This window comes from Thrips palmi, unplaced genomic scaffold (genome assembly GCF_012932325.1).
Source record: "Thrips palmi isolate BJ-2018 unplaced genomic scaffold, TpBJ-2018v1 HiC_scaffold_6, whole genome shotgun sequence".
In the NCBI taxonomy this organism is placed as follows: domain Eukaryota; kingdom Metazoa; phylum Arthropoda; class Insecta; order Thysanoptera; family Thripidae; genus Thrips; species Thrips palmi.
The window spans coordinates 4136166-4162893 of record NW_023144633.1 but is presented as its reverse complement, the minus strand read 5'-3'; the positions used below and the strand labels follow the sequence as shown (position 1 = coordinate 4162893).

Here is a 26728-nt window from a genome sequence, read left to right as displayed (position 1 = left end):
GCCAGGCCGCGTAACGCATGGCGGCAATAGTGAGTCTGTCCGACAAGCACCGCTCCCGTCGACCGATTCGAGAGTCGTTTTCGTCGCTCTGTCTCTCTCGCACCTGTAAGGGACGCCCCATGAGTGCGAGAGAGAGATTCACAGTCTGCCGCGCTGCTGTCGTGGAGCCTTCGCGAATCGGGCGAGCCGTTCAGCAGAGCGGTTTCGTCGCTCTGTCTCTGTCGCACTCACGGGGCTGTCCATACGGGTGCGAGAGAGAGAGAGAGAGAGAGAGAGAGAGAGAGAGAGAGAGAGAGAGAGAGAGAGAGACAGAGACAGAGAGAGAGATGGTGTCCGACAAAGCGCTCCCGTGGGTCGCTCTGCTGACGGCCTACTTGGCGGAGCCGCTGAGCACCAGGGTCAAGGTTGCACTTTTGCAGGCCCGCGTAAAAGTTTTTTTTTTTCGAACTTGAACTTGCAAGCTACACTCTAAGGACCCACCACCAGGATCAGCCAGGAGAAAAGAAGACCCTGCTCGCGCTTTTTTTTTTTCGCGCGCCGACGAAACGCTGTCTGGCATAGGCGGCGGTGTGTTCACCTCACCTCCACCTGCTGCGCCTGCGGGCCGAGTCCGCGAGTCCTTCTCGTCGCTCTGTCTCTCTCGCACTCACGGGGCGTCCCGTACAGGTGCGAGAGAGACAGAGCGACTCTCGGAGTCGGCCTGCAGCTCGTAGTGACGATACGGGCGGAAGGCTGCACGCAGATAAGTAAGTGGCGGCTAGAAGCACGCCGGCCAACATCAAGTGGTGGCTGGAGGGGGAGGGGAGGGGGGGGGGGTTCTACGCGGGGGCGTCGCCTCCGCGCTAAGGTCACGTGCCCGGCCACCGTGGAGGCGAGGGCGTCCCTCCATGCATCCCGGCCAGGCCATTCCATTTCTCGCTCAAGTACCACCAGAACGCCACCGTAGTACCGCCACCGCCACCGCCACCGCCACCGCCACCGCCACCGCCACCGCCACCGCCACCGCTCCGGACGGACGGCGCCGTTTAACGTTCAACAATGACGTAACGCTTCCGTCCGCTCGCTGCAGTGCGCGCAGCTCAGCTGCTAGACAGATTCCGAGAGTCGTTTTCGTCGCTCTGTCTCTCTCGCACTCGTGAGGCGTCCCGCATAGGTGCGAGAGAGACAGAGCGACGAAAACAGACTCTCGGAATCTGTCTGCAGAGCGGACCGCCGCCGCACCGACCGTGGTCGTACTACTATCATTTCGACGTGACGTTCACGACGCTCACACACTCATACACATGCGCGCGCGCACACACACACACACACACACACAACACACACACACACACACACACACACACACACACACACACACCACCGCGGCCTGCCTACGGACAGGGAGACAGGGAGAGGGGGGAGCTTCTCACGGTGTATCGCGTTTGTGTCGCGGGATTCGTGATTACCGTCACACACACGCATGCTCACACACACCTACACGCACTCGCACACACACGCACACAGCGCTGATAGGCGGTCGGACCGGAATCCTGCGGGCCAAATGGACCAATCAGAGAGCAAGTCATGCGAGGGCGGCCCGTCGAAGCGCCGCCGAAGCGCGCACCTCTCGAACAAGTACCAGAGGTTGTTGGAGGACGGGCGGCGGCGGCGGTGGGGCCATTCGGGGACCTTCGACCTTTGCCGTGAAGATGGGCAGTCGCTGGCGGTGGCGGGCCAAACGACTAAGCTGCTGAGCAATGATGATGATGGCTGGTGTGACGGGTTGCATCAGGACCCCGCCCCCCGGGCCGCGGCACATCGACAGTGGGCCAGAAGACCGACGCAGGCGGCCAAAACCCCTGACGCGTTTTGAGCTCCAGAGTCGGTAAATGGGACTCGAACCGAACGTGTGACCCCACCAATGGATTGCTCTCCGAACGAGGAATCCAGTGGTGGGGTCACACGCTCGGTTCGAGTCCTGCTTAGCGACGCTGGAGCTCAAAACGCGTCTACACTGAGAAAACAAACGTGGCCAATTCCGCACGAGGTGGTGTGGTCAAATTTTGTTAAGATTTGACCACGTTTCGTGATGCGGTCATCGCAATTCGGAGCGCAAACGTGGTCAAGCTTATCGAGGCCCTATCCTTTAACATGGCGCAAACGTGGCGGATTCCGCGTTTGGTGATGCGGCGACGAGACTGACCTCGGCCGCGTCACCAAACGTGGTCAAAGTCCCAGTCCGCACCACACGTGCGGAATTGGCCGCGATTGTTTTCTCAGTGTAGTGTCTTGGCCGCCTGCGCCGGTCTTCTGGCACACTGTGCGCGGGCACCTTGCGCGGGCCGCCGCGGCCGGGCACCGCCGCCCTTGAACGCGCCGTCGCAGCGCGCCTCGCCCGGACTGGAGGGCTGTTAGCGAGACGCCCGGATCGAAGATCGGAGATCGAACCGCCGATAGCGGCCAGTGCGTCTCTCGCCGCAATCCGAATGCCTTTTCAATCCGCGCACAGTCCTGGCCGGCGCTGTCACATCGAGCCTTGCAGTGCCGAAACAGCGTCGTCGCCGCTCTGTCTCTCTCGCTCTCGCGGGCGCTCCGTGCTCCGTGGGGGAGCGAGAGAGAGAGAGAGAGAGAGAGAGAGGGAGAGAGAGAGAGAGAGAGAGAGAGAGAGAGCGACGAACCGCCTCGCCGGCGGCACGGCTCTGCAGTGGGCCAGAAGACCGGTGGAGGCGGCCAAAACTCTAGACGCGTTTTGAGCTCCAGAGTCACTATATCGGAATCGATCGAACCGAACGTGTGCGACCCCACCAATGGATTGCTCCCCGAAAGCGGACTCCATTGGTGGAGTCATGCGCTCGGTTCGAGTCCAGTTTAGCGACTCAGGAGCTCAAAACGCGTCTGGAGTTTTGACCGGATCCACCGGTCTTCTGGCCCACTGTGCGGCTCTGCAGGGGGCCGAGACGCCGTGACGGTGGCGGCTGCGGTGCAGAGCGGGCCGTCGACTTGTACCTTCTATAAGCCAGCCTGGCAGCAGACTGATTCCGAGAGTCGTTTGTCCTTCTGTCTCTCTCGCACCTATGCGGGACGTCCCATGAGTGCGAGAGAGCGAGAGAGAGAGAGAGAGAGAGAGAGAGAGAGAGAGAGAGAGAGAGAGAGAGAAGAGAGAGAGAGAGAGAGCGACGAAAACGACTCTCGGAATCAGTCTGCTGCCAAGCCGGCGTCCTATCTGGGTTCTCGTTGGCTCTCGGCGGTAGCGGACGGGACGTCCAAGTCCAAATCCAAGTCCTGCTGCACCTCGGCTGCACCTTGCTCGTCCGGTCCCGTCGGCCCGTTCCGGTCGCCGCGGCGCATAGCGCGGGCCGTTTAATGAATAACATACGGGCCGGATTGGAGCGACCGTGTCGCTCTGTCTCTCCCGCACTCACGGCGCGCCCCGTAGGGGTGCGAGAGAGACGCAGCCACCGCGACGAACGACGAGGCACTGGGAGAAATACTGTCCGGAAAACAAATTTACAGCACTTTCCTTCAGAGCTTGACGGCGGCGGCGCGGCCGGCCTGTAGTTCACCGGCAGTCCGTCACAGTGCCAAGCGCACAGTGGGCTAGAAGACCGCTGAGTGCGGACAAAGTTCTAGCCCCGTTTTGAGCTCCAGAGTCGCTAAATGAGACTGGAACCGAACGTGTGACCCCACCAATAGATTGCTCTCCGATTGAGGAATCCATTGGTGGGGTCACACGCTCGGTTCGAGCCCTGCTTAGCGACTCTGGAGCTCAAAACGCGTCTAGAGTTTTCGCCGCCTGCGCCGGTCTTCTGACCCACTGTGCAGCGTGGTGCGTCGGGGAAAGAACCGAACAGGTGATTTTTGAGGCCGCTGCGGTCGCTCGCGCTGCCACGGCATCAGGCAGCAAAAGCGGAGCACAGTCAAACTCACTCCGAAATGGATTGCCCCACGTCGCGACCCCGAGCGTGCAATTTATGCATTGTGTGCGTCGCGGGGCGTCCCGTCTCGTCGTGACTGGTCGCGGCTGACGTCACCAAGGAGTGCACTTTTTTTTGCTGTCACCGTTCAAATTGCGCGCGCTTCGCTCGGGGATGGCCGCCACGCGGGGCCACGCCACCAGCAGGAGGGCCTCGACGTCGTCCTCGCGGTCGACGCCGTCCCCGCGCCTTGGCCTCGTTCGATAAGCCCCGGGTCTTCATCCTCGACTCAGTCCATCTGTCTTCTCGTCTCTGTTCACTCTGTCTAGCCTGTCTCGCTGTACACAAATCTGTCTGTCTGTCTGTCTGTCTGTCTATCTGTCTGCCTGTCCTTCGGTCTGTCTGTCTGTCTGTCCGTCTGTCTTCCTGTCCACCCCTGACAAGCAGTCGTGCTTAGGGGTTGTCTTTTTCTATTTTTAGGCAGTTTATGATTACTATGTTAATGTTTCTATCTGTAAGTGTCTTGTTTAAGTTTTTCTCAATAAATACGAATTGAATTGAATTGAATTGAATTGAATTGTCAGTCTTTCTGTCTGTCTGTCTGTCTGTCTGTCTGTCGTTCTGTCTGTCTGTCTGTCTGTCTGTCTGTCTGTCTGTCCTTCTGTCTGTCCATCTGTCTGTCTGTCCGTCCGTCTGTCTGTCCTTCTGTCTGTCCGTCTGTCTGTCTGTCCTTTTGTCTGTCTGTCTGTCTGTCCTTCTGTCTGTCTGTCTGTCTGTCTGTCTGTCTGCCTGTCTGTCTGTCTGTCCGGGAGCCTGTCCGTTGGCCCATCTGTGGCTTCCCACTCCTGAGCCGACTTCCAAATGTATCGCACCCATCCCCGCGTTGTGCAAGGTCCGATGCCCGCCTTGCCCGCGGCCGAGCGGCGGACGCGCGGCGGATGAAGGAGATTTTCGATTAGGCATTCCAAATCATGATTTAGGCCCGGCGCGTTGGTGTCCACGTTGCACCACACGCGCAGCGTCCAATGGACAGATGGAGAGACAGACGAACGGACAGACAGGCAGACAGACAGACAGACAGACAGACCGACAGACGAAGAAGGGAAGACCGTCCCGAGCGCCTTGGAGGTAGGCCGCACGGGTGCACGTGTGTTTGGCGGGGCGGTCCTCGACTCGGCTCGGCTGTTAATTGCCTACTCTGCACGTGTTAACACGAAGACCCGGCGAGGGCGCCGCGCTGCGCTCCGCTCGGCCCGTGACCATGTCCTTTCCCAGCGAGGTGTCGGTCGGCCGCTTTGAAAAGTGAAAAGTGAACTTGTTCCGAAGAGCGAGCCTCTCGGCCCCGCCGGCCAGCCCGGCCCTGGCTCTAACCGCCCCCTCTGCGGGCCTCTCTCTCTCTCTCTCTCTCTCTCTCTCTCTCTCTCTCTCTCTCTCCCTCGTGCGAGAGAGGCAGGGCGTGGCGTGCGAGGCGCAGCGCTCTCGAAGGCAGCCCTTATTACGCGGTGGCGGCCCGGCGGTCCCGCTCAGCAGACTGATTCCGAGAGTCGTTTACGTCGCTCTGTCTCTCTCGCACCTATATGGGACGTTCCATGAGTGCGAGTGAGACAGAGCGACGAAAACGACTCTCCGAATCAGTCTGCTGAGAGACGTTCACCGAGACGTACAAGTGCAAGCTGCGCAAACCGCGCAGGCAGCAAGGCGGCGGTTCGTTTGCGCGCCGCGTGCGCGTGGAAGGCGGTGCGTTTAAACATCAATTCAGCCGCGTGCGTTATGACAGCGCTGGCAATCAGCGGTGGAGGGCCCTTTGTCAGTGACAAGTCTCTTTGGCGGCCAGTCGGAGCTGGCAGCTCCAGTCACAGCTGGCAGCCCAGGCAGCGAGCTGGCAGCCCCAGTCACAGCTGGCAGCCCAGTCAGAGCTGGCGGCCCAGTCAGAGCTGGCAGCCCAGGCAGAGCTGGCAGCCCCAGTCACAGCTGGCAGGCTGGTAGCCCTGTCACAGCTGGCAGCCCAGTCAGAGCTGGCAGCCCAGTCGGAGCTGGCAGCCCAGTCAGAGCCGGCAGTCCAGTCAGAGCTGGCAGCCCAGTCAGAGCTCGCAGCCCAGTCAGAGCTCGCAGCCCAGTCAGCTGGGCGGCTTGGGCAGGGCAGTGGCTTTTGGCCCGGGTAATTGAAATGTTTATTGGATGGATGAGTGGAGCTCGCGGACAGGCGGACGACTGCCGATAGAAATCGGCCGGCACTGTGGCGTGGGCAGTGAGCCGGTCCGATTTCGTCTGCCTCAGTTTTTTTTATTGTTTATTTATTGGTGGGCCCCTGACTGTGTTCACGGCGGGCAGTCTATCTCCCTCTCTCTCACTCTCACACACGCCCTGGGAGCTGCCGACAGCTTCCGAAACTGCAGGTGATCCGACGCGTGAAATACGAGCGCCTTTTTTTGCCGGCTAGGCGCGACTTTGCGCAGAGAGTTATGGATCATCTGCTACTGCTGTTACTGCTGCTCAAGCCAGCTTTCCCGACGCTGTCGATAAATTAATGAAGGGGATACAACTCACGCGAGCCAAGCAGCAGTTAGCCAGCCAGGAGGGACACTCCTCGAAATTTGTAACGTGGGGGAGCTCTGCCCAGGGGAGCCCAAGCTGTGAATAACTCGAAAAAAAGCCGTTTCTTGAACCAAGAAAATTGACTGCTTACAACAGTTGCATTTACTTGATATATTCAAGTGAATTCACTTGCAGTGTCACATGAAACATTCAAGTAAATTCACTTGCAACTTCACTTGAAACATTCAAGTCAATTCGCTAGCAAGTTCACTTGAAACATTCAAGTCAATTCACTTGCAACTTCACTTGAAACATTCAAGTCAATTCAAGTCAATTTACTTGAAACATTCAAGTCAATTCAAGTCAATTCACATGAAACATTCAAGTCAATTCACGAAACATTCAAGTCAATTCACTTGAAAGTTCACTTTAAACATTCAAGAAAATTAACTGGAAACTTCACTTGAAACGTTCAAGTAAATTCACTGGGTGCAAAGCCAATTTTCTAGGTTCAAGAAATGCGACTTTTTTAGGCGAATACGGAGTTGCATGCATCGGCCATCAGTGTTTTGATATCCGACCGCCTCAAAACCTCCTGTTTCCTCTTTCTCGTTGCAGAAGCAAAGCAGACACTCACTCGTTGGCTCCCTCGAGGTCCCAGTGGCTGATGCCGAGCGGGTTGGCGGCGGCGAGGCCGAGCAGCGCGGCGCACAGGGCCGCCGTCAGGGGCAGCGCCACACCCCGGGGCCCTCTCTGGGGCCCTCTCTGGGGCCCGGCCCGGCCCCGGGGCCCCTCGCGGGGGATCATGGCGCCGGCACTAGGTCATGGGCCTGCAACAACGGAGACAGTTCTTAGCAAAACTACACGCGACACACTGCACACTAAATGTTTTTGTACCAATTTTGGACGAGACATCACAGTGTTTTGTGCACACGAACTTTTCGTACAAATTTGTGCGAAACTTTGCACAAAATGGCGAAAAATGTGCAGTTTTTCGTACAAAAATTGTACGAAAAGTCCGTGTGCACAAAAAACTGTGACGTCTCGTACAAAACTGTACATGCCATTAAGTGTGTGAAAATGAGGGTTTTACATTCTTAAAAACACTACACAAACAAAACTTAAAAATAAAAAAAATAATCTGTCAGACATTGTAGAAAGTCTGTGGGACAGTGAGCAGGGGGACAGATATAGTGGGATATCAAAAATAGTCTGCGGCACATGGTAAATACTCTGTGAGACAGTGAGCGGGGGGACATTAGAAATCGTCAGTGGGGTATCAAAAATAATCCGGGGCCCGTGGTGAATAGTCTGACATCAAAAATAATCTGTGGGACATCAGAAACAGTCCGTAGGACATTAATAATACCCTGTGGGATATCTAAAGTACGCCGGCGCGTGCTCACACCCCGAAAAACGGTTTCTTGATTTTTGATTTTCTTGGTTTTTGCAAGAAAAATAATCTTGACACAAGAAAAAATTTCTTCTTTCAAGAATTTTTTTTGCAAAAAAACAAGAAAAGTTAAATTTTTTTGATCTAAGAAGTAATTTTTTTGGGTGCAGCACGGTGTGGCGCCTAAGCCACAACTAAATTCCGTTTCGTCCTCTCGACAGCCTTGGCAGTGCCCTACAGTGTGCCTTGACGGGAACCAGGACCGTCCTCGCTCCGCCCGCCCCGCGCTCCGCTGCCCGCGAGACGCGAGTCGACAAGACGCGAGACCTCGGGCCGCGGCCGCCTCGGCGCGAGACCCGATCCGACGTATCGGACGCTAGTTTTCGATCCGCTGGTGATAAATTACCGGTAGCTAATGGAACCCGAGCCGTGTTATGACACAGATTAAAGCGCACCGACTACAGACAACGCTCCAAAGCCAGGCGGGGCGGAGGCTTGCACACTGAGAGTCGTTTTCGTCGCTCTGTCTCTCCCGCACCTGTACGGGATGCCCCGTGAGTGCGAGAGAGACAGAGCGACGAAAACGACTCCCAGTCCGCTGCGGCGGAGGCGCGCGGCTCCGCATTAATTCGCCAAAGGGCATAAATTGGCATAAATTATCGGCGATTTACGCGATGGGAAAATTGAGACCGCCTCCCCGCCTCCGCGGTCGAGTCCGTGGTGGTGGTCGGAATCCCGCGCCGAGCTGACACACTCTCACAGCCGCCGGTCCCATTGAAGTCACCGACGCATTTGCATTGTCGATTCGCACCAAGGTCCTCCGGCCTTCGAAAAGCGACCGGCGGCGCACAGTGGGCCAGAAGACCGGTGGAGGCGGTCAAAATTCTAGACGCGTTTTGAGCTCCGAAGTCGCCAAAGTGGGACTCGAACCGAGCAGGTGGATTCCTCGTTCGGAGAGCAATCCATTGGTGGGGTCACACGATCAGTTCGAGTCCCATTCAGCGACTCTGGAGCTCAAAACGCGTCTCGAGTTTTGAACGCTTGCGCCGGTCTTCTGGCCCACTGTGCTCCGGTCTTCGAAAAGCGAGCGGCGCGGCGGCGTCCGCCCGCGTCTCTGAGACACTTTCTTCGAGCCGCGCCGATGCGCCACTGTAATAATATTGCGCTCTCGTTGTGCAAAGTCGCCATCCCCTCGAGGACAGTGCATTAGTCACTCTGTGTGTGTGTGTTTGTGTGTGTGTGTGTGTGAGTGTCTGTGGGTATGTTTGTGTGTGTGTGTGTGTGTGTGTGTGTGTGTGTGTGTTTGTGTGTTTGTGTGTGTGTGTGTGTGTGTGTTTGCGTGTGCATGCGTGTATTAGCGGGCAATGGAGCGAGGCGGCGCAGCGTGGCGTGTTCGACAGGCTCGGTCAGGCGGGCCCGTCAGGACACGGCGCGTCGCTCCGTCTCGCTCGCACTCGCGGGCCGTCCCTACGGTGTGCGACGGAGACAGAGCGTGCCGGCCGGCCGGCTGGGCTGGGCTCTTTGGTGGCGTCCTTGCATTCAAGTCTCCTGCATATAGAATACACGGCTAGCGGTGGCGGCGCGTCAACGCATGCCATGCGCCGCACCTCGCCGCGCCTTCCCCGGGCGTGGCTGCGCGCCCGCGGATTGGCTGAGGGCGCCCCGCCCCGCCCCGCCACGCCACGCCCCGCCCCGCCCCGCCCCGCCACGCCCCGCCCCGCCACGCCACGCCCCGCCCCGCCCCGCCACGCCCCGCCCCGCCCCGCCACGCCACGCCACGCCCGCCCCGCCCCGCCCCGCCACGCCACGCCACGCCCCGCCCCGCCACGCCACGCCCCGCCCCGCCCCGCCACGCCACGCCCCGCCCCGCCCCGCCCCGCCCCGCCCGCCACGCCACGCCACGCCACGCCCCGTGCCACAATGGGGGGCGCGTCCCGCCGACAGACAGTCTGACTGACAGACAGGCGAGGGTGTATGTGCACGCGGAGGCCATCGCTAGGCCATTCGATGTTTTTTCGATGATTCTTTCGTTTACTCAAAAAAAATTATTATTATCATTTTGCACCCAGGCTAAAAAAACCATGAGCTGGGCCATGGGGATGGCTGACCATGGTGATCCGTGATTCACCATGGTCACAAGATTTTGCCCATGGAGAAATGCCCATGGTGTTCAGGACCATGGGGAGGCCAGCCATGGGGAGGCCAGCCATGGGGATGCGAGCCATGGGGATGCGTGCACCATGGGGGCGGCTGCACCATGGTGCACTGCCTCATGGGGAATGAAGGACGTGTCTAGCTTATAACTTGCGAGCATCAGGCACCTCGGTCACCGATCAAAATTCGATGCTACGCACGATGGTGCTGTCGGCGTCACTCTATCTCGAAATATATAAAAGTTACGGATAATTTCTGAATAAACTCTGGAGACTTCAACGCACGAGGAGGGCGACATTCCCCATGGTGCGAGCGCCACCATGGTGGCCAGCACCATGGGAAGACCTTTACCATGGTCTAGAACGCCGCACCATGGTGGTTCTCCCCATGGTCCGACCTCCACCATGGGGAAGCCGGTTAAACCATGGGGATGGCAACTTCCACCATGGGGAACAGCCCTATGGCCATGGAAATTCACCATGACGACCATGGTTTTTTTAGCCTGGGCAGACAAATATAACAAATTCTTTGACAAATGATTTGAGAAGTCGTTGCAGAAGCGCCCCCGGTCGGGTGAGTCCTGCAGGGCTAACCTCCAGACTCTCATGAGTGGCCATTTCGATCACCAATCAAAAGTACCCGGCCAAGAACGTCTCGGTGGTGCAAACACAAGGACCCTCATCACTTTCGCTCTCTCTCTCTCTCTCTCTCTCTCTCTCTCTCTCTCTCTCTCTCTCTCTCTCTCTATCTCTCTCTCATTCAGGTCGCGGTGCGACGTCCCTCTTTTTATGTGGGAGAATAAGTGGCGAGGGAGTTGGAGGAGAGGAGGGGGGAGGGGGCACTCGGCGGCAAAACAGGTTCGCGGCGTGCGCTATGGAAATGTCCCCGTCGGTATCGGCTGCAATCATCGTTAATAGTAATGGACATGGATAAAACGCCAAGATTATTTTTTAACCATTTTATTACCCGCCCGCGGTGTTGTTGTTGTTGCTCGATGCAAAGGCGGCTCTTCCCTTAGCGCCTCTCGCCGTTTGAGTCTGACCACCATCCAATATGCCTCAGTACCAAAAAAAAAAAAACTTTTAAAAAGTTTTCTTCACACTAAATGTTTTTGAACAAATTTTGTACGAGACATCACAGTTTTTTTTGTGTAAACGAACTTTTCGTACAAATTTGTACGAAAGTTTGCACAAAAAGGAGAAATTTGTGCAGTTTTTCGTACAAAATTGTACGCGAAAAGTTCGTCTCGGTTCGTGTGCACAAACAACTGTGATGTCTCGTACAAAATTGTACGTAACATTTAGTGTGTTTATACTGTTTCATAAAGAAAGGCGCCGCTTTTAATAGACGTGTCACTTCTGCCGCCACACCTTGATGCAGACCTGGAGGCGGTGGGTGCGAATTGCACCTGAGTACCATAAGCCAGGCGAAGCCAGGCCGCAGTGTAGTGGCGGTAGCGCGGCGGCAGCGGTGTGAGTGGATAGTAGGAGTGCCCCGGGGAAAGTGCTGCGTGTGCGTGTCTGTGTCCACGGTCTGTGTGTGTGTCTGAGTGTGTGTCTCTCTGTCTGTGTGTGTGTGTGCGTGTGTGTGTCTGTGTGTGTGTGTGTCAATGCAGGTGTGAGTGTGCTCTGTACCGGAGCCTGGCCAGGGACAAAGACAGACTCGGAAACGGCTCGCCTAGCACTAACACAGCGGGCGTCTGATGAACAGCGTAACAGTGGGGGGTCATCACGGTGCGACGGCACTTTTGTGTGTGTGTGTGTGTGTGTGTGTGTGTGTGTGTGTGTGTGTGTGTGGCAGAGTGCGATATTATGAAGCTGGAGATGTCGTGCTGCTAATCTGCCGCTTTTTTCACGCTTTTACGCTCACGCCGAAAAATGAGACCTTGTTTATGCAACCAAAAAAATAAAAATAAAAAATAATTTGTCCCAATAATTTTTTCAGAGCCAGTCTTCAGCAGTATGATTTTTTTTTTTGCGGGAGGGCGATTTGGGGAGGGACAAAGCAGGATTACAAGTCCAGGCTTTTTTCCTTCTTACGGTAGGCTTACACTAACTGCTCCAAGGGCTCGTCAATGTTTTTCTTCTCTGGAATAGCCTTTTTTTTGTCAGTGTGTTGGTACGAATGGTGTCGCTGGCGATTGATTGAATGCATTGGCGCCGCGTGGCGTACCTCTCCCATTGCCGCCACCTACGGGGGCAGTAATAAGGACACACGTTTAGAGACGGCGCCGATCGCGGCGCCCCCCATTCGGCCACACTGACGCAACCACTCGACAACTCACTTCACCCCGGCAGGCAGGACGGCAGGAAATGGCCACGCCATTGTCACCCCCGTTCGGCCCACACCAAGCGTGGGCGGTTTAGTTTCAATTTTGCAACATTTTCACACACGCTTCCAAATGAAAAGCCGGTTGCGAAAAAAGCATAAACGGAATGCCGCGTCCTTGACCCAGCCAGCCTGGGCCTACAGTGTGGTGTACGTCCCGATCGTCTTACAGCCTTACGCGGCCTTACGGCAACAACCGAAACAGCCAGCGGAATATTAGCCGTGCCACAGTGGGCCAGAAGACCGGTGGAGGCGGCCAAAACTCTTGACCCGCTTTGAGCTACAGGGCCGCTAAGCAGGACTCGAACCGAACGTGTGACCCCACCAATGGATTCCTCGTTCGGAGAGCAACCCATTGGTGGGGTCACTCGTTCGGTTCGAGCCACATTTAGCGACTCTGGAGCTCAATAACGCGTCTAGAGTTTCGGCCGCCTCCACCAGTCTTCTGGCCCACTGTGCGTGCGTTAATACGGGCACTCCGGCCGGCGCTCCACTCGCAACAGTATCCGCCGCTCCGGCCGCGGCCGTGTGCTGACATCCACGGCAACAGCGAAAACACTGAATACGAATACTCCTGGGAAAGTCACAGACACACACACACGCACACACAATCAGGATGACGTACGCACACGCACAAATGGACTAAGACCTCCCCCCTGACGCCGCTTACGCTCACGCAGACAGACAGACAGACAGACAGACATACAGACAGACAGACAGACAGACAGTCAGACAGACAGACAGACAGACAGTCAGACAGACAGACAGACAGACAGACGCACAGTCGCAGACTGGACCGCATATTTCGTTACCGCCATGCGTAACCTTTACCCAGTCCTTCTTTCCTGCAGGAACGCGTGGCATTTGCGCGCCTTGAAGGATGATTCCCGGGAGATTACACGCGGAACTGACCCCGCGCCGCGACCGCACGGCGGCAGGGCCGGCAGGGCCGCGCGCTTGGCGGCCGCGTTGCGGACACAGTGGAGTGGACGGACAGGTGTCCGCGGCCTCGTATGGCCACTGGAGCCGCACTGCCGTTACTGGAGGCACTGGAGGCACTGGAGGCACTTTAGCCTTTGGAGGCACTTTAGCCACTGGAACCACTACAGGCACCAGAAGGGAAGAATTCAGCCACTGGATCCACTGGAGTCACTTCAGCCACTTCAGCCACTGGAGTCACTAGAGGCACTGCAGCCCCTTCAGCCAGTTCAGCCACTGAAGTCCCTTTAGACACGAGCCACTCCAGCCACTGGAGGCACTTCAGCCACTGGAGGCACTTCAGCCACTGGAGCCACTTCAGCCAGTAGAGCCACTTCAGCCACTGGAGTCCCTTCAGCCACTTGAGTGCCACTTCAGCCACTGGAGACACTTCAGCCACTGGAGCCACTTCAGCCACTGGAGTGCCACTTCAGCCACTGGAGACACTCTTCAGCCACTGCAGTCACTTCAGCCACTCGAGGCAGACACTTTAGCCACTTTAGCACTGCAGCTGCAGTGTCCTGGAGGATTGGGCTGCAGTACCACCGCCTCTTCTGGCACCCATGGCCAGCCAGCAGACTGAATCCGAGAGTCGTTTTCGCCGCTCTGTCTATCGCGCACCTACAGCGGCGACGCCCCATGAGTGTGAGAGAGACAGAGCGACGAAAATGACTCTCGGAATCAGTCTTCATGGGTGCCGGAGGATGTCCGGAATGTCCGAGGCAACGCGAGGCGGACATCTGCCATGGCTGACAATGGACGCCGGGGTCACTGCCTACGGGCGTGTCACACAGTGTCACTTGCACCGTATGGAAAAAAAAGTGAGTAATACTTTCTACTAGCCTTATTTTGCGCTTTTCGTAAAAAAACGCGATTTTTATGTAAATATTTCATTTTTACCTTCAGGTTAGAAGCGCAGACAATCTTAAGTATTTTTTTTCCTGACTTTGTAGGCAATGACTGGACTGATTGCCACTGATAACCAGAAGTCATAAAGCAGATGAACGGTTAAGAGAAAATAAAAGTCCCGTCCTTGACTTCCGCGACCACCGAAAGGGAGTCTCCAGCTTCTCTCCCTCCGCACCGTTCAAACCGAGCCGACAGTCGTTCCCAGAGCGCGCGGCGGCACGGCGACTCCGGATACAGTGATTACCGCTGCAGCACACTGATTCCGAGAGTCCTTTTCGTCGCTCTGTCTCTCTCGCACTCACGGGGCGTGCCGTATAGGTGCGAGAGAGACAGAGCGACGAAAACGACTCGGGATGAGTCTGCTGCCAGCAATCAGGCAATCACTCCAATCGGCGAACAACAATGCTCGCTCCTGATTGGGCGCGGCGCGCAGCACTGCGCAGCACGGGAGCCAAGGCAGCCAATCGATTTATCGAAAGGCAACGAGGAGATGCGTATCGCACCGCACTGCTCAAAAGTCAAGTGCACTGCTAGTACACCCGAAAAAGTCGCTTATGGAACTAAGAAAAATTACTTGAATGTTTCAAGTAAATTCACTGATTGCAAGTAAATTGGGCGTAATGCCAATGAATTGAACCCTGAATGAATTGAATTTGAATGTTGATTTTCTTTTTCAAAAACATTCACGTACTGCGGTTGAAATTGGGTGTACTGGCGATGAATCGAACCCATTTCCATCCATTTTCATGCAGTACATCCGAGAGAAAAGGTCGCTTCTTGAACCAAGGAAAATTACTTGGATGTTCCAAGTAAATTCACTCACTGCAAGTAAATTGGATGTAATGGCGATGAATTGAACCCATGTTCATCCCATTTTGATGGAACTTGTTTTTCTGGTGGCGCTGCTGGAACGTGGTGAGCGTGGCGAAGGCTCGCGCCGAAACGTGATCCAGATGCAACGTGATGAGCGTGGCGGGGTAATGATGGCGTGGGCGCGGCTAGCTACCCGGCAGACTGATTCCGAGAGCCGTTGTTTTCGTCGCTCTGTCTCTCTCGCACTCACGGGGCGCTCCGTATAGGTGCGAGAGAGACAGAGCGACGGAACCGACTCTCGGAATCAGTCTGCGGCTCACGGCTGCCGGCGGTACAGTCACCTTCAAAAGCATCCCTCACGTAGCGCGCGTTCCGCTCGCGGAAGTGCTGCGGTGGCGATGGCTCTATTTATCTGCAGCGCCCAGCAGGCTGATTCCGAGAGTCGTTTTCGTCGCTCTGTCTCTCTCGCACCTGTACTGGACGTCTCAAGCAGGGTTGTTAAAGTTAATTTTTTTGGTTATCGAGTTATCGTTAAGTTAATTTCCGACCCCTGTTAACGATAACTAGTTAACGTTAACACCTTTCGGCCACGTTATCGAGTTATCGATAAGTTACTTTTAACGAAAATCGTTAAAAGTAACTAACTTTTTAAAAAAGTTGGATGAGGGAATGAAGGAAAATAAAACACAACATTAAATGCTCAAAAGTAGTGTTTAATTGGACTAATATGTATGCATTACCGATCTTTAAATGATAAAATAAATACAATCAGGAATAGGGAGTTGAAAAGATCAAAATTAAAAATTCTACAAACTTATGCTGACTGCGCGTTAGTAAGTGACTAGCGACGACTTACTCCCAGTACTGACTTAACTACCACTACGGCGGGGCACGGCGAAGTGCCAGCGGCACAAAAACACGAAGGTCAGAACGTTTTTTCTGAAAAATTTTGCGGGCATTTCTACGTTTTGGGGAATTAGTTACTTTAGTTAATCGATAAGTTAACCGGAATCGTGTTAACGATAACTCGATAACGATAACTGGTCTGCAGGATGTTATCGAGTTAACGTTAACCGATAAATTAACTTATCGAAAATCGATTATCGTCGTTAATCGTTAAATTAACTTTAACAACCCTGGTCTCAAGAGTGCGAGAGAGACGGAGCGATGGAAACGGCTTTCGGATTCAGTCAGCAGGGAGGCAAGGCACTGCAGGTGCAGCCGCTCCATCAGCGATCGGCTAACCGGCTGCACGCGGGAAGAAAAACTCACACTACTGCTAAACTATTTTCAAAGTTACTTTCGCCCAAGATTTTGATTTTATACGAAGCGAGGGGTGGGTCTGACCCACAGTGGGCTAGAAGATCGGTGCAGGCGGCCAAAAACTCCAGACGCGTTTTGAGCTCCAGGGTGGCTGAATATGACTCGAATCGAACGTGTGACCCCACCAATGGATTCCTCGTTCGGAGAGCAATCCATTGGTAGGGTCACACGCTCGGCACGAGTCCCATTTAGCGACTCTGGAGCTCAAAACGCGTCTGGAGTTTTTGGCCGCCTGCGCCGGTCTTCTGGCCCACTGCGCCGTGCCATCGTCCAGGAACCACGTAACGGATCGGCTGTCGCGTGCTTTGCGGACGGTCCCTCTGTGCCTGCGTGTCGGCGCGTCGTTACGGTGTGGCGTGCGCGACGGTCACGGCCGCGAGAGCCTTGTCGCCCCGCAGGCGGCAGGCTACTCTTCATCATATCGTGCCGTATGCCAGCCGTGGAAACGCCCTCAGGGTGACTCTAAAGAAGTGTCCCTCGCAGGTGGCAACTCTAGTCTCTCTGGTAACTCTTAGATAACACTATAGGGAAACCCTGCTGGCAGAACGATTCTAGGGAAAAAGTTGAGGTGTTTTGGAGCAGGCGCGCGACTGCTGCAGGTACTCTCATGTTTTGTGGTAACTTAAAGGCCCCGAATTGATGTACCACCTATGATGAACGATTCAAGGGTAACCCTAGGGCAACTCTAGGGTAGCTCTAGGGCAATCCTAGGATAACCCTAGGGAAACTCTAGGGTAGCCCTATAGGATAACCCTAGGGCAACCCTAGGATAACCCTAAGGCAACCCTAGGATAACCCTAGGGCAACCCTAGGATAACCCTAGGGCAACCCTAGGATAACCCTAGGGCAACCCTAGGATAACCCTAGGGCAACCCAAGGATAACCCTAGGGCAACCCTAGGATAACCCTAGGGCAACCCTATAGGATAACCCTAGGGCAACCCCAGGATAACCCTCGGGCAACCCTATAGGATAACCCTGGGGCAACCCTAGGATAACCCTAGGGTAACCCTAGCCCGAGCCCAGGACGGCGCGGTGAGGATAACGCACGCGTTGGAATGCGCGAAGTGACACGGATGACTGCAGGAGAAAGAGGCTCCCCGCGCGCACGCTTCCGCCTTCCCATTTTTCAACACACACACACACACACACACACACACACACACACACACACACACACGTGCCGTAGAGTCTGCCTGCAGTCACGAAGCATCGTGGCGCCGTGTGACATCACGACGGCTCCTGCGGGCCACTGCGGGCTGTCGACTGATTCCGAGGGCCGCCTTCTTCGCTCTGTCTCTCTCGCACTCGTGGGGCGTCCCGTATGGGTGCGAGAGAGACAGAGCGACGAAGGCGGCCCTCGGAATCAGTCGACAGGCTAGCCAACACCAAACGAGTCGCCATGCCTAATCGGAAATGTGCGGCACGGGGACGTCCCCGCAGCAGTGGGCGCGTGCAACAATCCATAGAGAAAGTCATCAAAAAATGAAAAATTGAAAAGTTTGTCGTGTCCGATTGAAAAAGTCGGGCGAGTTTATACGACGAACTGAGTGCGGCAGGCTGCCAACTCGCATCTTGTTAGCGAAAACGAGCAATGCGTCCGACGCACTGTCCCCTTGTGACGTGTGCCGGCCGATTGTTGGCCGCGCAGTTGGCACACTGCAGACTGATTCCGAGAGTCGTTTTCGTCGCTCTGCCTCTCTCGCACCGACACGGGACGCCCCGCGAGTGCGAGAGAGGCAGCGGAATCAGTCCGCCGCTGTGTGGCCACCACATCCCAACAACACACAGCATTCGCCCGCCGTTGTCAGGCACACCAGCCGGCCGGGTTGAAATTCGATTCGACACGATGTTCCGAAACGAGCCAGAGAGACATTCCCTGTTGGAATGCGTGTGGAGACTGGTCCGCTAAGTGAAGGCCTCAACCAGGCTGACGAAACGGCCAGACAGATCCTGTGTTGTACGTACGACCGGCCGCCCCGCCACGCCCCGCCCCGCCCCGCCCCGCCCCGCCCGCCCCGCCCGCCCCGCCGCCCGCCCCGCCCCGCCCCGCCCCGCCACGCCCCGCCCGGCCCCGCCCCGCCACGCCCCGCCCCGTCCCGCCACGCCACGCCACGCCCCGCCGAGACCCACTTGTCCTAGTCCAGGGCCGCGCGGGGTTGGGCAGGGCAGGCCTTAGGCAGGCCGGGCCGGGCGGCGCGGACCCCGTCGTGGCAGACAAGCACTCCGCGTCGGAGAGGCCACCGGGCGGGGCTGAGAGGCTGCGGGGCAGGTGCTGTCCCTATCGACTGACCATCGCTAGGCCGCCGCACAGTGGGCCAGAAGACCGGTGCAAGCGGCCAAAACTCTAGAAGCGTTTTGAGCTCCAGCGTCGCTAAATAGGACTCGAATCGAACGTGTGACCCCACCAATGGATTGCTCTCCGAACGAGGAGTCCATTGGTGGGGTCACACGTTCGGTTGGAGTCCTGCAGCTCAAAACGCGTCTAGAATTGTGTCCGCCTCCATCGGTCTTCTGGCCCACTGTGAGCCTCGCCGAGCGCCGTCCAGTGCAAGGACAGCGGACAGCCTGGCTGGAGTCGGTCGGACGGACAGGAAGGCCGGACGCGTCTCAGAGGAACTCAATTGAAAAATAAATCAAACCCGTTCTTTTTCTTCGCCGGTCGCGAATTAAACAAAGCGCCTCCAACCTATCAGCGTATCATTGTTCCCACGGCGGCGGCACTCGGTGCCATTTCGGTGGGAGATAATTCTTTACGACGGCACGTCGTGTATCCCAGCAATTGTCTTGCAAATGCCTGCCAGCTTAGCATTCGCTGTTCATCAGCGAAAGACTGTACTTTGGCGGAATAATCCGCGGCAAGGTCGACGTATCCGCGAATGCCAGGCGCGGATACAAAAGGGGGCGGAGTTTTGCCCCCCCCCCCTCCCCAGCATCTAGCTAGCCAGCCGATTCAAAGGTAGGCAAAAACATACATAGCTCGTGCTAGTAGTGGGCAAAAAAAGTTCTACTCTGCGCCCCACAGTGGGCTAGAAGACCGGTGGAGGCGGCCAAAACTCCATACGCGTTTTTAGTTGCAGAGTCGCTAAGCAGGACTCGGACCGAACGTGTGACCCCACCAATGGATTCCTCGTTCGGAGAGCAATCCATTGGTGGGGTCACACGTTCGGTTCGAGCCCCATTTAGCGACTCTGGAGCTCCGGGATTTCGACCGCAACGGCCTTTTGGCACACTGTGCACCAAAGGCCGCCCCTGGATCCGCCACTGCCCAATGCCCGTGGTCGTGGCCGAGATCGTAAAACTCCGAAGACGAGCGCACTGCCTCGATTTTGGCCCCGGCGACGTAAAACTGCAGCAGCGCGTCGCACTGCAGCCTTCCTTGTTCTCGCAGAGTTTCTCTTTTTTCTTGCAGGTAAAAGCGCCGCGACGACGGACGCCGCCGACGCCGGGTGCGCCGAGCGCATGGGGGCACCGGGGGCTGGGACGCGGAAAGACTGTGGAAAACTCCGCGAAACGGAACACAATGTCCCTCGTTACATACGAACCTCGCCGTCAACCCTGGACTGGAGGTGTACCCTGTCGGGGATCTTCAGCGTGGATGCTGGAAAAGTCCACGTACCGGCGTGGTGTCCACATCATTTAACTAAATTTTAACAGTCAGCAAACTGTTTTTCATGAACATAGTTGATGATTTTGTTTGAAAACTTTGTTGAAATTTAAAACTTCCCTTCTCCATTTAATTTTTTGTTTACACTAAATGTTTTTGTACAAATTTTGTACGAGACATCACAGTTTTTTGTGCACACGAACTTTTCGTACAAATTTGTACAAAATTTTGTACAATTTTGTACAAAAATGGCGAAAAATGTGCAGTTTTTCGTACGAAAATTGCACGAAAATGTCGTGTGCACAAAAAACTGTGATGTCTCGTACAAAATTGATCGTAACATTTAGTGTGTTCTAAATTTTCTGATTTTTAAAAACATTTTTGTGCGGTGTAGTAGTGAGCGCACACGGAAAAGGCGAAGACGAGGCCCCTGCTCCAGTAACGCTCCGCGCTCCGCCCGCCGAGGTCGTCCTGCAGTCCCGCATTTCGGTGGCGCGTCCGATCTAAATCCGAGGAGGCGGTGGTCGCGGTGGCCGCGGTGGCCTCGGCCCTGGCGGCGCCGTGCCGTCCGCGCAGCATCCCGTCCTCGCCGCTCCCGAAAGGCAACCCAGGGGCGCGCGCACAGTGGGCCAGAAGACCGGTGTAGGCGGCCAAAACTCTAGACGCGTTTTGAGCTCCAGAGTCGCTAAATGGGCCTCGAACAGGATGTGTGACCACACGAATGGATTCCTCGTTTGGAGAGCCATCCATTGGTGGGGTCACACGTTCGGTTCGAGTCCCATTTAGCGGACTCTTGAGCTCAACACGCGTCGAGAGTTTTGGCCGCCTGCACCGGTCTCCTGGCCCACTGTGGCGCGCCCGGGCCGGCCAGGGCCTGCGGGTGCGAGCGAGACGGCCAATCTGGAAGCTGGAAGGCCCGAAAGGCCGACCCGGCGGTGCGCAGGCGCCAGGCGCCTCCGGCCACGCCGTGCCACGCCGCCACACGGAGACGTGATGCGCGGAGGAGAATGTGCAGTGCGCTCGAGCAGCCAGGCAGGCATCCAGGCAGCCAGGCAGGCAGGCAGCCAGCCTGCTGGTCATGGTAGTGCGGCGCGAGCGAAGCCGCGGAGCCAGTGAAGGGGGAATTGAGCGAATTATAATTATTTTACGTCGGTGGGTTTAATGGTGCGGCCGTAAGGCGCCACAAATTTCCTCTTCCGGAGCTAGAAAGCGCGCACCGATTTGAAGCGAAAAATGATTTTGATAATCGTTCCTTGCAGTTTGCAATATAGAAAGAAAATGCAAAAAAAAACAAAAGAGAGCACGCACACACAGGCACGAGCTCGTGTGCTGTGCGCGAAGCTTGACAACGACAGTGTGGGCGCGGTATGGCCTCCAGTAATTGTTCCAGTGGCGCTAAATGAAACGGCATTCTTCTAATTGCGTTTCACAAGGCGCGCCAGTCACGCCCTTGCGACAGACTCGGACGGACTGACGCGTTGGATCGATCATAGGGAATTCCTACACGCTAACTAGGTAAGTGGGAAAAGCAGTGACACAATGGCGGGCGGGCCCTAGGCGCCGCTGCTGCTGCTGAGCGTGCTTCTGCTGCTGCTACTGCCGCCCCCGATATTACTAACACTTACTCGTCTACCACTAACACAATACTACCACTACCACTAAACCACCACTACCACGGACACTATCACCACCACTACCACTGACACTATCACTACCACTGACACTATCACTACCACTGACACTACCACTATCACTACTACTACCACTACCACTGACACTATCACTACCAGTACCACTGACACAACCACCACTGACACTACCACTACTACCACTACCACTAACACTACCACCACCATTAACACTACTACTACCACCACTACCACTGACACTACCATTACCACTACCACTATACTACCACGACCACTACCTCCACACTACCACTACCACTATACTACCACGACCACTACCACCACACTACCACTATACTACCACGACCACTACCACCACACTACCACTACCACTATACTACCACGACCACTACCACCACACTAACACTACCACTATACTAACACGACCACTTCCACCACACTACCACTACCACTTTACTACGACGGCCACTACCACCACACTACCACTACCACAACTGATACCGCTGTTTCACGGCGTACGTCGACCGGCCCAGTAGAGAGGAGTCGGCCCGCTTTTTAACGCCCCTTTTTACGGCAATTCGCCGCGAGGAGGCCGTTTAAAAGCGGAGGACTTTCCTCTCGATTAAAAGCGCCCTTACTTCCTGACCGTCCCACAAACAACCGAGAAAAAAAATGCACGCCTCTTTTCGCTCCTCTCTTTTTTTTGGGAGGGGGCGGCGAAATGCGGGGCTTGAGATTCTGCAACGGTTTTGTGACGGTGTACCTCGGCAATACCTATACAGTGGCCCGTACAACATAACGCGGTTCTCTGCGAAGCACAGCGAACAATGCCGTACCAGCAGCAGCAGCGGGGCTACCGCGCCGCACGCACTCTGTCGGCAACTTTCTGCAGCACATTAAGAGGAAATCGCTCTTTTCCCTTGGGAAAATGGACTGGTCGTTTCACAAATAAGAGCGCGCCTACGGGGACCGTACCGCCCTGCGTCGTAGGGACAGACAGACGGACGGACGGACAGACAGACAGACAGACAGACAGACAGACAGACAGACAGACAGACAGAGTTCGAGCCAAGGGAAGTGAGTCGAGAGCTAAGTGCAGTGGCGGACCGGCGGACTGGCTGACCCAAACAGGAAAGCGGTAATCCGTCTTTTTTCGACCTCCAGCAAAGATAAGGGGAGGGGCTTCGTGCCGGGATCACAACAACAACAACGACGACGACGACAACAATGACAGCGAAAACAACAACAACAACAAACATGCCGCACTTTCGTGGGGTTGCCTGCTGCACTTCGACCGAGCTCGAAATCGCACACGATCATGTGTGGTCTAGCCGTCAATGATAATGGCAATAGCCTTGCGAGTAGGCAACCAGGATGCTCGCACGCGGGCGGGTTGCCCTCCCGCCATTACCATTACCATTAAGGGCCAGACCACACATGATCGTATGCCATTTCGGGCCAGGCGCCTTTAACTGCTCCGCCGCTGCGCGCAGTGGGCCAGAAGATCGGTCGAGGCGGTTAAGATCACCGGTATTCTGACGCACTATGAGACGACCGCAACATGCTGGCACCAAAACTTAAAAAAAAAAAAATTAAAATAATAAAAGCTCCGCGCCAAAAGCGTCTTTGTTTTCCTTGTGAATGAGCGCGGTGAGCACAGCTGCTCTGAATGAATTTCCGCGAAACCAGTCTTTCGCCGCGAGTCCACTCCGAGTCCGCGGAGTGCGTCCCGATGAAGACAAAGACGGCGGTGACGTCAAAAGCGTGCGAGCGAACCCAGCCGGCCAGCCGGCCGCCCGATCCCTCGACGTGCTCGGCCTCCCTCTCTCGCACTCCCTGCGGACTAGGGACCGGCCCACAGTGGGCCAGAAGACCGGTGGAGGCGTTCAAAATCCTAAACGCGTTTTTAAGCCCCATAGTCGCTAAATGGGACTAACCGAACGTGTGACCCCACCAATGGATTCCCCGTCGGAAGAGCAATCCGTTGGTGGGGTCACACGTTCGGTTCGAGTCCTATTTCGCGACTCTGGAGCTCAAACCGCGTCTAGAGTTTTCGCCGCCTCCACCGGTCTCCTGGCCCACTGTGCGGCCAGGCGCGTGCGACGGAGACGGCGGGCGGCTGTTCCGATCCGGGTGTCCTAATGTCCGAGCGCGGGAAAGGACTTCCCCTCGCGTGTGAGCGCGGCGCGGCTCGGCGTGGCTCGGCCCGGCGCCACCCGGCACTCTCGGTCTCAGCCTCTCAGGCCGCTCCTGCGCAACGCCAAGCAACGCGAGGCAGTCCACGACGCCGACCTTGGGGGCCTTGAGGCTGATGCGGCAGTAATCACGCCAATCGGAACGCAAGCGCCCACACTGTGAAGACCGTCATGAGCGCCACGGTACTTACACTGTGCACCAGCGGCGGGGAACACAGTGTGCCGGAAGACCGGCGCCAGCGGCCGAAACTCTCAACGCGTTTCGAGCTTCAGAGTCGCTAGGGTAAAGTGCCGAACATGGATCGGGGTACCAAACATGGATCATTTCTGTTTGGGGGTCTATATCTAAAGACCAGGTGGCCAGATTCTAAATTTCTGCCTTTCCTTGCTTACACTGGTAAAACAAAGGCATAAAAATTACGCCCTTTAGGGAATAAATACTCTTTTACGCCCTTGCAAGGGCATAAATCGTTTTATGCCCTTGGGAAGGGCGTAAATGGTATAGGAATTTCAAGCAAAATTTTAATGCCCTTCCCAAAGGCATTAACGATTTATGCCCTTTAAGGGCGTAAATCGTTTACGCCCTTAAAGGGCATAATTTTTATGCCTTTGTTTCACCAGTGTAGACTGACCCTTTGACTGTTCGATGTGAATCTGACAAGTTTGCAACTGCGTTTCTCTACTCTGCAGTGTTGCGTTCCGAAAGACACCTAAAACAGGCCTCCGAAAATCGATGGAAAAATGAAGTTCAAAAAGGTGATTTTTGCACCCCTGATTCTGGGCCAAGCAATCACCGCAGTCACTTCAAAATTTTTCATCATGCACTTTAGACGGACTACTTTGACATTTTGGGAGTACTGAATGCATACCTTGCATTGTGTCCAAACGCTGGTGGGGTGATCCATGATTGGACCACCCTAACCTAACCTTAGCAAAAATAGCCATATTTTCTTGTGCTCACAACTTCCAAAGTATTCGAGCTAGAGGTACCATTTTTGGTAGCCATATGACCAGTGAGGTAAACATCAACATTGGATTCAAAAATAGTAGTCAACCCATACTTGAATTCGACATAGAGAAGATTATTTAAAAAGTGATCCATGTTTGGTAACCTTACCCTAATTGGGACTAGAACCGAGCGTGTGACCCCACCAATGGATCCCTCGTTCGGAGAGCAATCCAATGGTGGGGTCACACGTTCGGTTCAAGTCCCATTTAGCGACTCTGAAGCTCAAAACCCGTGCGGGATTTTGACCGCCTCCACCGGTCTTGGCGCGCTGAGGGCTCTGGAAACTCAGAAGGAAGCACGCCGAAATCCGCCACAGCCCGTTTTCGCGACAACTTTCTGTTGTGTGTTTGCAAGTGCGGACTCTACGCGCATGTCCGGTACCCAGGCCTGCCAGCGCACTGCAAAACAACACGGCGGGGAAATAAAGCAGCGCACGCAACGCCACCGGAAGCAGGGGCGGGTCCAGGTCCAGCCAGGGTGGTCCACAGCCCGGACGGGTGGCACGACACTGTGACAGTCACAGTGGGCCAGAAGACCGGTTGAGGTCGGCAAAATTCCGGACCCGTTTTGGAGCTCCAGAGTCGCTAAATGGGACTGGAACCGAACGTGTGACCCCACCAATGGATTCCTCTCCGAACAAGGAATCCATTGGTGGGGTCACACGTTCCGTTCGAGTCCTGTTCAGCGACTCTAGAGCTCAAAACGCGTCCGGGATTCCGTCCGCCTCCACCGGTCTTCTGGCCAATCCACTGTGCGGCCGAGGGCGCCACCGTCGCAGGGTCGCGGCAATCGCGTTTTATCTCCCAGTGCCATCCGTCCAGTTCCCACGGCGACGCCAGCCTTGCTGCTTGCTTTTGCCGCGTCGGACTCGACAACATCGTGCATCATGTGTTGACGTTTCGCGGCGCGGGGCTGGCAGCGCCCTCACCCTGCCGCTTCCTGGTCTAATTACTCGTTCGGAAGCGCTGCTGCCAACGACGTGAAAGAAAGAAGAAAAAAATGAGCGAAAAAAGTTGAATTAACCACGGCCTCATATTGCATCGCCTACGGCGTGTCACTGCAAGTAATGTATTGTAATTGGCTTCGCGCAAGGACCGTCGTCGTCGTCCTCCTCCTCCTTCTTGTTCTTCCTGCCGATTTGCCTCGCACACGTCTTCCCCATTCTTTTTCTTTTCGTTTTTCACCTCACGCCTGGAGCGAGGCACGCGCTTTCACATCGCAAGCGCCGCCTCGCCTCGCCTCGCCGGGCCGGGCCGGCTCTGATTTGGCTGCAATGTGTTTGACGAATGGTGCACCCCTTGTCTTTGCTCAAGACAATGCGGCGCCGTGCCGTATGCCTCCCGATGCCTTTCCCAACGCCATTTCTCCACGACGCATCGCGCCTCTCTCTCTCTCTCTCTCTCTCTCTCTCTCTCTCTCTCTCTCTCTCTCTCTCTCTCTCTCTCTCTCTCTCTCTCTCTCTCTTTCTCTCTCCATGTAGTCCCATTACAAAGCTTCGAATCGGGCAAAGAAGAAGCAGTGACGGAAGAATGTTTGTGCGCGCGTGTGTGTGTGTGTGTGTGACAACGCCATTAGACGGAGGAAAAGGGGACGGAGTGGGGAGAGAGGTGGACCCACGTTCCGACACTCGCGCCCATGAATCATGCAAACAGACAAACGCACCGAGAGACACGCGCAAACGCAAAAACACAGTCACTCTCAGACACACACGAACGCACACGCACGCACACAACGCACGCACACACGCACGCGGTGAATGGGGAAGGGCCCGTGCCCGGGCACATAGTGTACCGCCGGGACGCGCGCGACGCGTACGGCGGTCAGAGGCAGATTCCATCGCATCGGGCAAGACGACGGCCGCACAGTGGGCCAGAAGACCGGTGCAGGCGGCCAAAACTCCAGACGCGTTATGAGCTCCAGAGTCGCGAAACAGGCCTCGA

General features: G+C 55.8%; 1 protein-coding gene across 1 annotated transcript in view; it reads right to left on the bottom strand.

The window, feature by feature from the left end:
* The window catches only part of LOC117651838, a 61896-nt gene that overhangs the window by 21399 nt on the left and 13769 nt on the right, over positions 1-26728 (bottom strand). The window contains exon 2 of the mRNA XM_034396247.1: positions 7069-7261. Coding sequence (XP_034252138.1) covers positions 7069-7238 — 170 coding nt within the window. The 5' untranslated portion in view covers positions 7239-7261. The remainder of the gene's footprint in view (positions 1-7068; positions 7262-26728) is intronic.